The 16,920-nt window shown below is 40.1% G+C and overlaps 2 protein-coding genes across 2 annotated transcripts; both read right to left on the minus strand.

Annotated features, from left to right (window-relative positions):
- Nucleotides 1-5,110: 5,110 nt before the first annotated feature.
- Nucleotides 5,111-6,211, minus strand: LOC129767068 (uncharacterized). The gene has a single exon (XM_055767685.1). The coding sequence runs from the start codon at nucleotides 6,209-6,211 to the stop codon at nucleotides 5,111-5,113; it is 1,101 nt and encodes a 366-aa protein (XP_055623660.1).
- A 743-nt stretch (nucleotides 6,212-6,954) lies between these two features.
- On the minus strand, nucleotides 6,955-10,254 carry LOC129767069 (uncharacterized). Its single transcript, XM_055767687.1, has one exon. It carries the CDS (start codon nucleotides 10,252-10,254, stop codon nucleotides 6,955-6,957), a length of 3,300 nt encoding a protein of 1,099 aa, XP_055623662.1.
- Nucleotides 10,255-16,920: the final 6,666 nt, after the last annotated feature.

A 16,920-nucleotide genomic window follows, 5' to 3' on the forward strand; every position in this document is an offset into this window, starting at 1 on the left:
TAACATAAAAATGTATTGATCGATTGTGGTTTCATTGGAGTAAGAATCAGAACATAGCATAACTACCTGTTCGAAACAAACATATTTTTTACATTTCATGCAATTGTTGCGTGTTCTTTTATGAAAGTATTTTATTTTATCGGGTCTTTAATCGAAGAGAAGAATGTATACCGACCTTATGGATAATCACCAGATGATAAAGGTTCTAGAATATAAAGTTTGCATATTTCTAATATTCTTTGCCTCTGTACTCTTTGTAAACTAAGAATTAATGCCTTTTTATAGATAGGGCATAAAAAGATGATATTAAAGGATTTCTAGGAACTTCATTTTCTTTCTCTTGTTCTCTTGTTGATATTGTTCATCATAAAAAAAATCCCCGAAATTGTAACTGGTAAAAATTACCATAAGCCACCGATTAGTTTATAGTTTACTGTTTACAACTCTTCCACAAGTGAAATTCTTTCACAATTGTGTATATGTATGACCATTATATTTAGCGAATAACTATACGAAAGTCAAATATTTATATTTTGCTTTTGAACGTATGAATCTAACGACGAATAGGTAATATTTGGATCCGTTCAGTCCAGTTAAAAAAAAGGGACTGAAATCAAATAAGAATAGTCCGGTAATGATCTTATGCATTATATTTAATAAATATTCCACGCCACTTCTCCTAAAAATATGTCACCCTTCTAAACTCGAGTACACCGCGAGTAATAGGTTTTCCACCTTACTAACCATAGATGTAAGAAAATTGTTTATATATATAGTTTTAAAATTATATTTAAGAATTCGGCTCCTTTAAACTTAAGTTACTGAGCCAGCAAAAATAAACGAATCAAATATATCTAGAATATGAAAAAAGCCACTTGTCCAAAAAAGTTACTCCTATACTCATACGCCTGACATACGCCCCCTTTGTATCAACACATGCGATACGCTAAACGATGACGAATGACTAATAACGAAGCTAGAGAGAAACCAATGCGCGAGTATAGGAGTGTTAAAAATAAATTTGTTCAATGTGAAAAAAGTGCTGTTCAAAATGATCCGAAAAAGCTGTGGAAAAAAATCAAAATGTTATGTAACCCGGGCGGTAATAATGAATTGGAGTCGTTTTTGACGGTGATACGGACAGTGACATTAGAACAGCAGAAAAACTTAACATTGTTTTTACGTCAAGTGTGCAAGAAATTCAAAGAAGTATTGTTTCTCCATCGACACAACTAAATTTTACTTTCCCTATTCTGCCTTCACCTGTGAATATGTTTCCAATGTACGAGAAAATCTTAGAAATCGTAATAAAGGAACAACTTTTGGAACATATTACAAAAAATGGATACTGGTTGATGATCAATCTGGATTCAGAAAATACCATTCATGTGAAACGTCTCTCAAGTTGTTGCTTTTAAATCAGGCTACAGTGAAAACAGGCTATCGAAAGCAAAAAAGTTGTTCTGGCCGGATTTATTGATTTTAAAAGAGCTTTCGATACGATTGATCGGCGATAGTTAATAGAATTGCCTTCCAGTTATTGTGTAGCAGGATCTATAATAAACTGGTTTGAGAGTTACCTCTACGACCGAACACAGATCACTACTTACAGAGACTGTAAATCATCGGCGGAACCAGTAAATTTGGGTGTGCCTCAAGGAAGTGTTCTGGGGCCTCATTTGTCCTTGCTATACATTAACGATATTAAACAGGTGTTAAACAATAGTGACGTGAATTTATTTGCTGACGACAATGTGATATTTGTTGTGGAACACACGTTGCAAGGTTGTTACATAAAAATGAACCATGAACTGCGGACTCAATTCACTTCATTTTCAAGCAAATTCATGCATGCTTTCAAGTGATTTCTTGCAATAAATTCTCAGACCACCAGAGATGCCACATTTACAAATATGTTTATTAATTTACAGACATATCTGTAAAACACTTTTTATTTTTGTTGTAGACTTTTTGGATATAACAATATTTCACAGGTTTTTGAAAAATAGGAGGCTTTATTCATCACATCCAAGACATTTGACTTACCATATGACATTTTTCCATAGTTTTAATACAGAAAAGTTTTTTTTTTCATTAATTCGTTTATTTTTACTGGCTCAGTTACATAAGTTTAAAGGAGCTGAATTCTTAGCTAAACATATTAACTATATCTATATATCCATGAACAATTTTTCTTAATTCTATTGTTAATAAGGTAGAAAACCGATTAATCGCGGTAGACTCGAGTTTAGAAGGGTGACATATTTTTATCAGGAATAGGATGGGATATAAGGATATGTTGACAATGTTCACACTCACACTCTCACTCACACTCATCACACTCAATTCTTCAACCTATCTTATATCTACTATGTATTTACATTTCAACTAAATACAGAAAAGTTATTATATTTAGTTTATATCAATATACATGACGTTAGACCAGCGATACTCAACCTGCGGCCCGGCAGACTTTCTGGTTGGCCCATCTGGTGTGTATGAAGTTTGAAACTCATACACATAAGTACTTTTGCCCTGACATCATTGCAGACGAACGAGAGGATACGATTATTCACAATCAATGAAAAATTGCTTCCTTTGCAGGTATGGAAAAATCTTGAACGAAAATTGTCTCTGATAATTATTTTCTGTTATGGATAAGATTGTTTTGCTGAAATTGAAGGAGATTTATAGAAAAATAGTTAAGTTAGGGTCAGGACTATGTCTTCTAAGTATTTAAACAACATCGAATAACATTTTTTATTCTATTTTCAACAACTTACATTTGCTTTCGGGTCTGCTCATGACGAAATATGGGTTACTGTTCGATATTGTTACCACAGACATGGTTCACGGCCGTGTGGTGATCTAAAGCTTGTATAGCCTTTCATGGCGGATGGAAAATATACACTGCATTTTCTTATAAACTTCACCAACGACAAGACCGCAAGTCTTGGTGGATGTCCAACATATCAACGAAGAAATACTGATTTTTATAAAATTTAACAAGGCGTATGTATATTTATGTGTATGTATGTATGTGTAGATCGTTGAAACATTTAAACACACTTACAACACATAAGTTATTTTTTATTTTACAATTAACAATATTTTTTATGACAGAACAACGTTTGCCGGGTATATATACAGCCATTCCAAGGAAAACCGATATAGTGGTTCTCAGATTTTCGTCAAAAGTGGTAATTTTGTTTTTTATCGCAAAACATTAGACCCGTATTTTTTATTTTTTCAGTAGGGTGCCCATTTCCATTTTAGGGTGGTTCGAAAAATATTTTTTTTTCCACTTTTTCCCAAAAATGACAAATGAAAATCATAACTTTTGAATCACTGAACCGATTTAAATAATCGACATATAAAATTGAAACTAATGACCTAGCCTTTTATTAAAAAATATTTAACTTGCGAAAAAAATAATTATATTTTAGTAATTATTGATTGTAGTAGTTTTTTTTTATGACTTTGGACTAGAGGGCGCCATATTTTTTAATATGTTTTTATGAAAGCTGGAATTTTTTACATCACATTTCTCGATATCAGAGATGCTATTTTTTCGTTTTTTAGATATGATTTGAAAAATCATTTTACCCCCTTTGTCCAAATATAACATTCTGCAAAAAATCATAACATTTGAATTACTGAACCGAGATGATCGATATATTAAATTTAAGCCAATAAGCAAATTTGAAAAAATATCACACTTGCGGGAAGATCGGATTCTAGTCGCATAGGTCTAGCTTAGTAACATAGGAATATTGATCGAAGACTGAAAACATGTTAAATTTACAAAATTATAATTTAAAAACGATAATTATAGCATCTCTGATATCGAGATATGTTAGGTAAATAATCCTCAGCTTTCCATAAAAAGTATAACAAAAGATAGCGCTCCTATCTTTAACCGAGAAAACTATGAAAAACTAACTCAATCAATAATTACAAAAACAAAAATTATTTTTTTTCGCAAAAGTAATGTTTTTTCAAAGAGAAATAACTCGTAAGCTTTAATTTGATATGTCGATGATATGAATCGGTCCAATAGTTCAAAAGTTATGAGGAAAAATGGGGAAAAATTGTTTTTCAAACCATCGATTAGTTTTGAAAAATCATACTTCAAAAACGAAAAAAATTACATCTCTGATATCGAGATATTTTATGTAAAAAATTCTCAGCTTTCAAGAAAAAATATTGAAAAATATAGCGCCCCCTAGTCCAAAGCCATGAAAACATTAAAAAACGACTATGTTTAGTGCAAAATAAAAACTGTTATTTTAAAAAACACTATTTAATTATAGCAAATAATTGTTTAATTTATAACGGAATTAATTGTTAATAAAGAGCTTAATAAAAGGAACCGTCTCGACGACGGACCGATCCCGGCGACGTGTAGAGAATGTACTGTCGGTGGATCAAAGTCCGAGCGATGTCCAGTCCAGCATCCAGTACGATCGACCTCGATCATGCTCGTAGCCTCACGTTCGTGAATTTTATCTCCCTCTCTCGATCAAGTCGGTATACCAGCGCAGCCGTTGACCACTCGCATTCGGGATGAACGCAGGCCTTCTTATGTGTGTGGGATGTCACATTCATAGACGTCGCGTTTCGACCGATGAGTGGCATTGTGGTCTATTTGCGTTTTATATGCAAACATCCTGCCTCCCCCAGAAATAGCCATTTCTGGACGTTACTGCTGAAGTACGACGCTGCTTTACAGGGCTTGGTTCTGTCGCTGTTGCCCATGGGATGCTCGTAGATTCCGCCGTCGATGTCCGCCTCGGTTAGATGATTGAAGAGTACATGTAAAAAAAATTAAGACCCGGTAGATCCGGAGGAAACTGGTAACGCATTGGACAGGTCCTTACCTTGGACCCAAGGATATTGGGCCTTGTAATTTCAATTTCTCTGGTAACTTTGTCAGCTTATCGTTGTTGACAGTTTCGCCGTCGTTGACGTTTTCTTCGTTGGATGAGAAGACAGGAAGAAGACACAGCTTCGCAATTGGACGAATGATGAACCCGCGAGCTGTTTGTAGCGTCACAACCCGGACAACGCCGTCCTTGCCGGGGTGCAATTCATGAATTCGGCCGGTTGGTCATCGCATCGGAGAAATATTCTCCTCTTTTATGTTGACAAGTCGGTTCTTTTCGATGTGTACCGGTGGGTTGCACCACTTGGCTCTGGGCTGCAACGTAGCCAAATATTCCAGGTGCCATCGATTCCATATTTCCTGGAACATTTTCTGTGTCTGCTGCCATTGAGTCAACCGATTGTACTGAACTGAGTCGAGATTGACATCTGGAATTGCCTTTAATTCCGAACCCACAAGGAAATGCCTCGGGGTAAGTGGAGCAAGATCGGATGGGTCGTCGCTTAGAGGTGTAAGCGGACGGGAGTTTAAGCAGCATTCTATCTGCGCTAGGAGAGTCTCCATGTCGTCGTACGCCAGTACTCGAGGGCCTAGTACCCGAGTGAAATGCTTCTGCGCCGATTTTATTGCCGCCTCCCACAGTCCGCCAAAATGAAAGCCTTTGGGAGGGTTAAAGTGCCAACGGATGCCGTTTTCCGTGCACTCTCGAGCTACCTGACCTTTGTGCTCTGCGCTTTGCAAAAGGTGTTTTAGCTCGCCGGCTGCGCCCACAAAATTCTTCCCGTTGTCTGTGTAGACGTCAGAGCATAGACCACGCCGGGATACAAATCGTCGGAAGGCTTGTAGAAATTTTGCGGTGGTCAAGTTTGCAACGATTTCGAGGTGTACCGCCTTCGTCGTAAAACAGACGAATACGGCAACGTATGTTTTGATGGGTGCATCGCGTCTATGCCGTGGTTGAATGTAGATTGGTCCCCAAAAGTCTATGCCAACTTTTGAAAAAGGTCGAGACGCAGTTACACGAGCAGCCGGGAGCTCGGACATAAACTGCTCGATGAGCGTCGGTCGAGCGCGTACGCAGGTGACGCATTTGTGTACGATCTGCTTAGCCGCCCCTCTTCCGCCCAAGAGCCAGTAACGAATACGAATTGTGTTGATCATCAGCTGCGCGGCAGCATGCAGAAGTTTCTGGTGATATGACAATAGTAGCAGTGTTGACAGATAATGAGAGCCTGGCAGCAGGATTGGGTGCTTGAAGTCTTCATGTCGTGTCGACTGTCCCAAGCGACCGCCGATCCGGATGATTCTGTCGTTGGGTGAGAGCATTGGGTGAAACCATTTTAGTCGAGAGCTTTTCAGAACTGGCTGTCCATTTTCCAACCGTTTCCATTCGTCGGAGAAGCATTGTTGCTGTAGTAATCGGATGAGCGCATGTTCGGCAGTCTTGAGTTCATCGGTCGTAAGGAAGGTAAATTTGCGAATTTTCGTTGGTATTCGCAGAAACGAAAAAAGCGACGCCAATAGGCAGTGATTCGTATCATCTTTGAGTAGCTAGAGAATTTTGCTGTATATTCGTCGATGAACGAGAGTGTGGTAGTGGCAGTAGTGGAGATTGCAGCAGTCTTCCGTCGTTCCGCATTGCTTTGATCGGTAGGTCCGCAGTGTTGTCCGTTAACAGGCCAGTGCTCTTTTTCCTGCTGCAGCCACCCTGGACCCTTCCACCAGAGTTTGTTGAAGATGAGATCTGAAGCCATGCAACCACGAGAGATGACGTCAGCTGGGTTCTCCAGTCCGGCTATATGGTTCCAAGAACAGTGCTGCGTCGCGTACTGAATCTTAGACACCCTGTTTGCGACAAACGTTGTCCAAGTAGACGGAGTTGCTTTGAGCCAACTGATGACTGTCGTGGAGTCAGTCCAGAAAACAGTAGAAAACGTAATCTGAAGAGAAGCGGCGATTCGCTGGTACAACTCAGCAGAGAGTAGAGCGCCACACAGTTCGAGTCTAGGTGTGCTCTGTTTCTTCAGAGGAGCAATTCTGGACTTTGACGTCAGAAGTGTGATTTTGATTTATCCACTGTTACTGACGGACCTCAAGTAGGCACACGCACCGTATCCGATGTACGAAGCATCCGAGAACAGATGCAGCTCAATCTCGACCGAGTTTGGGAGAAGAACATAACGATCGATACTCAATTCATTCAACGCAGGTAGATTTGAGTGGTAGTTGATCCATTGATCCCGTAGACTGGATGGAAGCTCTCGATCCCATTCCCAAATCGTTCCGCTCTCGTCCCGAAGCGTCCAGAGTGTTTGCATGAACGCTTTGGCCGTTACGACGACTGGACCGACGAGTCCCAATGGATCGAAGAGCTGAGTGATATACGACAGCGTTTGACGCTTCGTGAGCACGACGTTTGATGACAGAAGAAGCTCAATTTTAGACTTATAACGATCGGATACTGGTTCCCAGTGCAAACCGAGCGTTTTGATTATTTGGTCACGATCGAGATCGATTGAGTGTTGAAGAGCGCGGTTCTCAGGCGGAATACCCTCAAGAACGGCCTCAAAATTAGATGCCCACTTTCTCAGCTGGAAGCCTGCACTGGAAAGCATGCCTTCGATTTGTTCCCGTAGCTTGATTGTCTCTGTCACGGTAGCAGCTCCCGAAAATAAATCGTCCACGTAAAAATCACTTTCAACTACCTTCGCTGCTACTGGGAAATTTCTCGCTTCGTCGCTTGCTAACTGCTTCAAGACCCGAGTAGCCAGATAAGGAGCCGATGATGTCCCATACGTGACGGTTCGGAGAACGTATGTTTGAAGTGGTTCGTCCCGAGAAAATCGCCAGAATATGTACAGGTACGCATAGTCTTCGGGGAAGTGTAGAACTTGGCGATACATTTTTTCGGCGTCCGCTATGAGAACGATTTCATGTGTGCGGGAACGCATGATGATAGAGTGCAGATCGTCCTGCACAGTCGGACCGACGAGCAGGGCATCGTTCAGTGAGATTCCCGAACTCGTTTTGCTGGACGCATCGAAAACGACGCGCAGCTTAGTTGTTCTGCTGCTCTCTCGTATAACGGGGTGATGTGGAAGGTAATACTTCGGATGAATCCCATCTCCGAAGTCGCTGAGTGGCGTCATATGACCCAGCCGTAGATACTCGGCCATGAAGTCTCGATACTTCTGAGCGACCGTAGAATCACGTGACAGTCGATTTTCCAGCAGGCGAAAGCGATGCAGAGCCGATTTCTTGTTGTCTCCCAATCGCTGCATTAGAGATTCCTTGAATGGTAGTCGAACCATGTATCGACCCGATGAATCGCGTGCGACAGTGCGCTGGAAGAACTCTTCGCAGACAGTTTCGTCCGAGGAATGATTGGTGGCGGATGGATCTTCCTCTATGTTCCAAAATTTCTCCATATCATTGTGAAGATCGGCTATGGTTGCAACGTTGCAGCGAACAGAAGATTGGCGTTGACTTTGGGCAGTTCGGCCTGACACTACCCATCCTAAGACGGAATTGGTGAGTGAAGGAAGAAAATCTCCAAGCGAAATGCGACCTGGGATGGAGAACAGGTCAAAAAATATCTCTGCGCCCAATATAATGTCGATACTGCTCGATTTGAAGAACACTGGATCGGCTAGATCAATGTTGGTGGGAATGTTCCAATGATCGATGTTTACATCGACCGATGGCAAATCGATAGTGAGCTTCGGCAGAATAAGCAAATCGACACAAGAGGAATAGTTGCGAGTTCGGGATTTGATGACGGCACGAAATTGGTGCTTCACATTGGTCGAAGATTTTCCGATTCCGGCTATCGGCAGATCGATTCTCGTTCGAGTAACAGCCATCGTCTGAGACAACTGTGTGGTGGCGAAACAGCATTCGCTCCCCGAATCCAAAAGTGCTCGGGCGATATGTTCTCTTCCAGCGTCGTCTACTACAATCACCACAGCAGTGGCTAGAAGAACCTTGGATCTCGCGGACAGTTGTGAGTTACAGCTGCTCAAACCGGAGTGTGCAGCATTCAAAACAGGTGCTGGCGCTTGCATCGATGAGGATGGGGGTTGTTGATCTTGAAGGGTTGTACTGGTGGTGGAATGGTTCGAATTTCGGTTGTTATTCTTTGAACCTGCTACAGCGTTTGATGGTCTTCTAGCATTCAATGTATTTGTGCACAGTTGAGTAGGATGGCGAGATCTGCACTTCCAGCAGCAGTTCTCCGACGGACAATCACGTGCCATGTGGCCTTTTCGAAGACAGTTCAGGCACAGCTGGTGACGCTTGACGAGCTTCTCCTTCTCCTCTACAGGCATACGACTAAAGATGCTACACTGGTAGATGGGATGTTCTTCCGGACAGACGAGACACTTTCGACGATTCTCCTGAAATGCTCCGTGGCTACTAACACGATTATTCGTCGTTTTGCGAAATTGCGAAAGTTGTTGAATATCGCTTTGCTTGGAAGACACGTGCTGCAATACGTTGACTCTCCGCTGGATGAAATCGATGAGGTCCTTGAAAACAGCGTTGTCAAGAGTAGCAGAAAATTCCTCCCAATCACGGCGAGTTACAGGATCGAGACGACTCGTGAGGAAATGGATCAGCAATATGTCCCAATGTTCGGTGCTTTCTCCAAGTTGCTTGAGCACCCTAACATTTGCTTCGAACTTTTCAACCAACGAATGCAGTTCAGTAGAAGACTCTCGACGAAGGACCGGAAAGTCAAACAATACCTGAACATAATTGCGCTTAAGACCCTTCTGGTCTTGGAAGTGCTCGACCAACAAATTCCAAGCCACTGGATAATTAATGCCACTAATCGGTATCGTCTGGATTAGCTTCAGTGCTTCCCCAGCTAAAGACGACCGGAGATAATAAAATTGTTGGATACTTGAAAGCTCCGACGATGAGTGAACAAGCGATACGAACAAGTCGTGAAAGTTGAGCCAACTCTCATAGTTGCCGGCAAACACCGGTAGCTTAACGTCAGGCAGTTTAACGTTGCTCGAATTATGACTTCGCGTGTGGGGGGCGGAAGAAGGCGCATTCGTAGCAGGGATTTGGCAGTGTTGCAGAAGAAAACCCTTCACTTTATAATACTGCGTCTCAAACTCGGCTTTTTCTTTAAAATACTGGTCTATCGCTTCAGGAGCTTCATCACAAGTTTCTAATTCCACTTGTATCTTGTTGAACTCCGTCCATTGCGACACGACCGCTTCCAGGCGTACGGGAACTTCTGCTCTGTCTCTTTCCTCCTGGTACGAAGAGACGAAGTTATTGATGAGAGTGAACGACGACAGGATACCACGACGTCTCGTTTTCAGGTGGCGCAGCTTCCGTTCAGCTCCAGACATGATGATGAATGGCGAATGTGATCTGTGAAATAAGACCAGGTAGCCCGGAAAAGGAGAAGATAGTGGATTGGAGCGGTAATTACCTCCTTGAGGCAATTCTTTGCCTTGAATATCAAAATACTCCTTCTGTTGAACTATGCTACGTGCTTGGAAGAATTAGAGATGCCTATCGATCAAAATCAACCGTGGAGAAATCGACCGTTGAAAATAGTCCTCGTGTGCGTCCTTGCAGATTACCAGAACGGCAAGGCTCTCAAAATTCTCAAATATTCTATTCACTTTCTCCCTTCAATGTTCAGTAGAATGGCTACTCGCTGTGCATTGATTGATTGATCAATCGTAGCGCTCCGGGTGTGCGAACCGAGACCACGAGGCAGGATCAGGATGGGCAATACAGAGTTGCCGATGAGCCAACGAAAACATGCAAGCGATAAAGGATCCGGTAGACGAGCGATAAAAACATAGGGCGATTGGAATGCCACTCACCTTCTATTGCATTTAGCAATGCCAAATAAATTTAATCAGCTTTGTTCGAACAATGACCAATGTTGGATGGCGTCGGTGACAAAATTGCAATGGCGATATCACGTTGAATATCCTATTCACAAGTATGCAGGAATGGCGTCGGTGCCATTTGCAGCGGCTTCACCGGGTGGTCGGAATTGGGTCGACGACCATCCGGTTCGAAGGACCAGATGTTTAGTGCAAAATAAAAACTGTTATTTTAAAACACTATTTAATTATAGCAAATAATTGTTTAATTTATAACGGAATTAATTGTTAATAAAGAGCTTAATAAAAGGAACCGTCTCGACGATGGACCGATCCCGGCGACGTGTAGAGAATGTACTGTCGGTGGATCAAAGTCCGAGCGATGTCCAGTCCAGCATCCAGTACGATCGACCTCGATCATGCTCGTAGCCTCACGTTCGTGAATTTTATCTCCCTCTCTCGATCAAGTCGGTATACCAGCGCAGCCGTTGACCACTCGCATTCGGGATGAACGCAGGCCTTCTTATGTGTGTGGGATGTCACATTCATAGACGTCGCGACGTCGATGACGAGTTGTTTCGACCGATGAGTGGCATTGTGGTCTATTTGCGTTTTATATGCAAACAGAAGTGCGCTAGCAATGATCGGTCTATTTATCAAGCTACACTATCGTTAAAAGACCGCATCGCCCAACTGTATGCAAGGAGACTGAAAGGGAAGATGATATCTTTCGACATGGAGCACGCGTTCGATCGGGTCTCGCATGAGTTCCTGTATCGGACCCTACTCGCTCTGGGAATAAACCAGAGCTTCGTTGGCTGGCTTACGAGAGTAAAGAACGCTTCTACATCCAAGCTGCTAATGAATGGACACTTGTCACAGCCAATTCACATAGAACGATCCGTACGCCAGGGAGATCCGTTGTCGATGATTCTCTTTGTGGTATACCTGAATCCACTTCTCACACGCCTGGAGCGTATATATAATAGTGATCTGTGTGTTGCATACGCTGATGACGTTACGGTGATCGCTACCTCAATACCAGCAATCGATCGGATTTTCAGGCTGTTCGACGATTTTGAGCGTGTGGCTGGGGCTAAGTTAAATCGACGAAAAACGGTGGCTATCGACGTCGGCTGTATCAATGATGAGCCGCTGTCGATACCAGGGTTGCAGACTGCAGAGAATGTTAAGGTGTTGGGCGTTATATTCGCTAATTCTTTACATCTTATGGCAAAGCTGAACTGGGACAGACTATTATTTAGAATCGCCCAAATTATATGGATGCAAAACTTGCGATCTTTGAATATGCAGCAGAAAGTGATAGTGCTGAATACATTCGTCACAGCAAAGGTGTGGTACATTGCGTCGATATTACCACCACAAAACGTTCACACTGCAAAGTTGACTACGACGATGGGGCGCTTTCTATTTCGTGGTTTGCCAGCACGAGTACCAATGCAGCAGCTAGCACGCAGGAGAGAGAACGGCGGACTAAATCTGCAACTACCAGCGATGAAAAGTGAAGCGCTACTTGTTAATCGGCATTTGAAAGAAATTGATTCCATTCCCTTCTACCAATCATTCATACTCCAAACTATCCCTCCTCCTCCCTGTTTTCCATGCCTTAAAATCCTGTGTCAGGAATATTCCTTGCTGCCGCAGCATATACAACGGAATCCAACCAGTGACCGAATACACAGTTTTTATCTGAATCGGTCTGATTTGCCAAGAGTGGAACGAAACCAACCGGGCCTGAACTGGAAACAAATTTGGAAAAACGCTTCAACAAAAAGATTGTCGTCGAGTCAGCGGAGCGACCTCTACCTATTGATCAACGAAAAGACGGAGCATCGGAGACTATGGAACATCATTGGAAGAGCTAACGACCAAAATTGTCAGCACAGCAGGACAACAATTGAAACTTTAAAACATAAATTTTCCGAGTGCCCTAGAGTAACTGCCGCGTGGGGATACACGCAACAAAAATTGACAACGACACTCGGCGGTTGGCAGCGTCTCAGTTTTGACCAACTAATACGACCAGTTCTGGGCAACATAGCAGCAGCAACAAAAGAGAAATCTTGCGACTTTTCATTAAGTATACAAATTACATTAACAATAACAATGCAATTGATTTGGATGAACTAGAATTCATATTGAATTTGAATGAGTAATGAAATTTTAACTTTGTAAATACTTATTATAAATAAACGATATTTAAAAAAAAAAAAAAACAGACTACAATTAATAATTACGCAAATAGGATCCATATTCTCTGCAAATTCAATATTTTTCAATTAAAGCTCATTGGATTCAATTCGATATGTCGATCATCTAAATTGGTTAAGTAGTTCGAAAGTTATAAATTTTTGAAAAAAGTCATTTTGTGAAAAAATTGATTTTTTTGGATCACTCTAAAATGGAAATAGAAAAATGAAAAAATTAAAAAATACGAGTCTAATGTTTTGCGATAAAGAACAAAATTACCACTTTTGACGAAGATCTGAGAACCACTATATTGGTTTGGCATGGAATGGCTGTATATATATACAAAATACAATCTTACGTACATCGCGATGTACAAAGTATTAATGAATATGTGAAAATTAACGTTAACAGACATTTCCATAGATCTGCACACTTATACAGACTTTTCCACATTTTTTACAGACATTCACATGTTTTTACAAACTTTTTTTAAAAATCATCTGGCATCTCTTCCTTCCACTTTTGAACGAATATTTTCTAATCGCAGATGTAAACATGTACGTGACTCTGACTTCGTTTGTTTTGAATTCGTTCGGGAAAACGTTATGTCAAAGAAAGGGGACATTAAAAATGCGTTGCTCAGTGAAAGGCTGAGATACTCTTTCAGAGATGCAATGGTTAATTAAACATTTGACGGATAAATGTAGTTCGTTCATTTTATAATTTTAATTATTTTTGCCCTTGACAACAATACCTCTTTTATAGTGTTGATTATCATAAGAAAAATAACACTCCTGATCGTTGGATCTCTTTTGACATTTCAATTGGATCTTTTTTGACAGCCGTTTTGATTCAGTCCGCACTACCTAGGTTAAAATGGAAAAAAAACTGAAATTAAACATGGCGAAACGATGTACATGGTTGTATCAACACGTGTTGTTGAGTGTAACAACCTGACTGTAACCATTGATGGACAAACAGTGGAGAGGGCATCATCAATTACGTATCTTGGTGTTATTTTAGATGAAACGCTGCGTTTTGACGAACACATAAACTGCACAATAAAGAAAGCAGCTCGAAATTACGGAGTACTTTGTAGAATAAATCGATTTCTGACATTCGAAAGCAAAATGACGATCTACAAAGCATTGATTGCTCCGCATTTTCATTATTGTGTATCCGTGTTGTTCCTTGCTAACAAAAGACAAATGCAACGTATGCAGCTGCTACAAAGTGAAGCCATGCACTTGATATTGAATTGCGAATGACGAACTTCTCGAAGCTTTATGTAAGAATGCCTACAATGGATGTCAGTCAGTCAGCGTATAAAATATTGTACGCTCACTTTTATATTTAAAATGATAAATGGTATGACACCAAACTATTTACAGAATACTATAACTTTTGGAAGAGATATTCACCAATACAATACGATGCAAGCAAGGGACCTCAGAATGATGAACTTCCGGATGTCCTGTACCCAAAACTTTTTTTTTTATGAAAGCTAACGTTTTTACAACACATTGCCAACTGAAGCAAAGGCAACTTCGAACATAACAACATTCCGAACTATTAGCAAAGGAATTCTTGAAAATTTTTAACCTTTTCTATAGGCTGTGGATTAACGAAGAATTGACGGATAGATTACTGTTTTTGTGCGTATATGTGTATCTGTGTGCCAGTTTTTTGATGTTTTTTAAATTCTGATTATAATAAAATACCATCATTATTATATTTTAAATTCTATAATAATGATGGTATTTAGTTTTAGTTGTTGAATTGTTATATACTTTAAAATTACTGTGAAGACTACAATAGTTTGAGCATCGCGCGCGTGGACAGGCATAGAAAACTGAGAATGAACATATACAAGAGGGAACTATATTTTCAAGAGAGAGTCCAGATTGCTCAGCTATCTGGACTCGAGAACGATCGCACAGCCGACCGTTATCGGGATTCTAGTGAAGCGGAAAGACTCTTGTAAATTCACGGTTGATACGGACATAGGCATTGGATTCAATTCCCGATTGGTCAAGTATTTGTTCGAGTTGAAAATTTTATTGACATGTCATCGCCGAAACGCACTCACGTAATGCCTCAATTTGTTAATTTGGTAAAATTTCTATGCCTGCGACAAAACCAGTCCGTTTTTTCTTATTTTTTTATTATTATCTTGCTTACTGGTTTAGATTTATGCTATAAAGGAAAATTCCAATATTCAATTATCTTCAAGATAGGGGTTGTCCACATAACACGTGGACAGAAAAAGCACGGTTTTAGACTACCCCCCCCCTCCCCCTCCGTGGATAAGCGTGGACATTTTCGTACCTATACCCCCCTTTGTCCACGTGGACATTTTTCCTTTTTAAATTAAAATAATTAAGGAAATAACTGATTTGCGCCTAAATTCCATTTTAATTCCATTTAAGTTGTTTTTATTTCAAATTCTACTTGCTGTACCCTGTACCTGCTTTGTTGTGGCCCATTGTTCTTGTATGGTAGCGAAATGAGTGGTATAACAAAGCACATGCTTCTTGTGAGTTTAATTTTGAAAAACTTGTGAGTATACAATATTTTTTGTTTTTCCATTATCAGCGAAGATATAAAGGCTATCTGGTTTGCTAACCCGGAAATACGCAATGTACAGTTAACCTTTAGTCGGTAGCGCAAGTCAAACCCTTTTCCGCCATAGTTCAGAGAATTTTCAGAGGGTATTGAAGGCGTTTTAGAATATTTTATTTTTTTTTCGAATCCTTATGGGCCATTCTGCATTGAGTGTCTAGACGACTTTCAAAGTGCTTGCGGGGAAAAATGACATCAGACAACTTACGATACATTGATTCCCAACAATGGAATTAAGCTCAAGTCTCAACTGTGAAAGTTGAATTTTTCTTGAGACTAATTTTTTGCTCTAAATTGACCCCAATTCAAAATTACGCAACTTAGAAGAATTTAATTGCATTCATTTGAAAAATGAGAAAATTTTCTGTTGTGACAACATTTTAAATAGTGAAATATAACATTAGGAATAACATTGTGGTGTCGAGGAAGGAATTGTAGAAGGGTTGGAGAGCTTTAATTTTGTTGATAGAAACAATCAATTTTATTTTGATAATATTTATAAAAAAATATAAAAACCCTTGAAAAACGACAAGTCTTAAGCATTTTTTAACTTCTGAAAGGTACTTCAATCCATCAATTCAAATGTTTTACTGCATTATATGCGAAATTTTCTGAAAAAAAAACCAGAATACTGGGTCAACTGATTCAAGTTTGACGACTAGTGGTGCATGGATCATTTCACGCAAATGTAAGTATTCATTACTAGAAATTGACGGAATTCCAATACTTTGAAAAATTCTACCTGTTCGAGAAAAGTAATGCGAGAAAATAATTTTACACAAAATTCTGCAAGACAAATTATACAGACATTATTATCCTAAGACTAACTGTTCTCGAGATAGAACAAAATCTATAGAAAATTATATTTGATGAAAAAACCATAAGTGTAATATCATGAAAACATAACCATTATGGAATCGTTTATTTTTTATAGGTTTGAGCTATGAACGTCTATGCATAGCCCGTAACTATAAAATTATATGATCATACAAAATAGCTCTGTCGCTCACAGTTTACATGAGTTATTTTCAGAATATAGATTTCAGTGAAGAAGTTGAATGATATTAGTAAAAATATATGAAGCACTCTCAGGCAGCTCAATCCGTTTATGGATAAATACGGAATACTCAGGATGGGCGGAAAGTTTTAAAATTCTTGAATATGGATCAGTTTTTATTTAATTTAGAATGTATCGGTGATTATATTTGAAATTTTTTTTATTTTTCGTGTCCACGTGGACATAGTCTATACCCCCACCCCCCTCACCGTGGACAAGCGTAGACATTTTCATACCCTCTACCCCCCCCCCCTAAAATTGTCCACGTGGTATGTGGACAGCCC

Source organism: Toxorhynchites rutilus, chromosome 2 (genome assembly GCF_029784135.1).
Source record: "Toxorhynchites rutilus septentrionalis strain SRP chromosome 2, ASM2978413v1, whole genome shotgun sequence".
Taxonomy (NCBI): domain Eukaryota; kingdom Metazoa; phylum Arthropoda; class Insecta; order Diptera; family Culicidae; genus Toxorhynchites; species Toxorhynchites rutilus.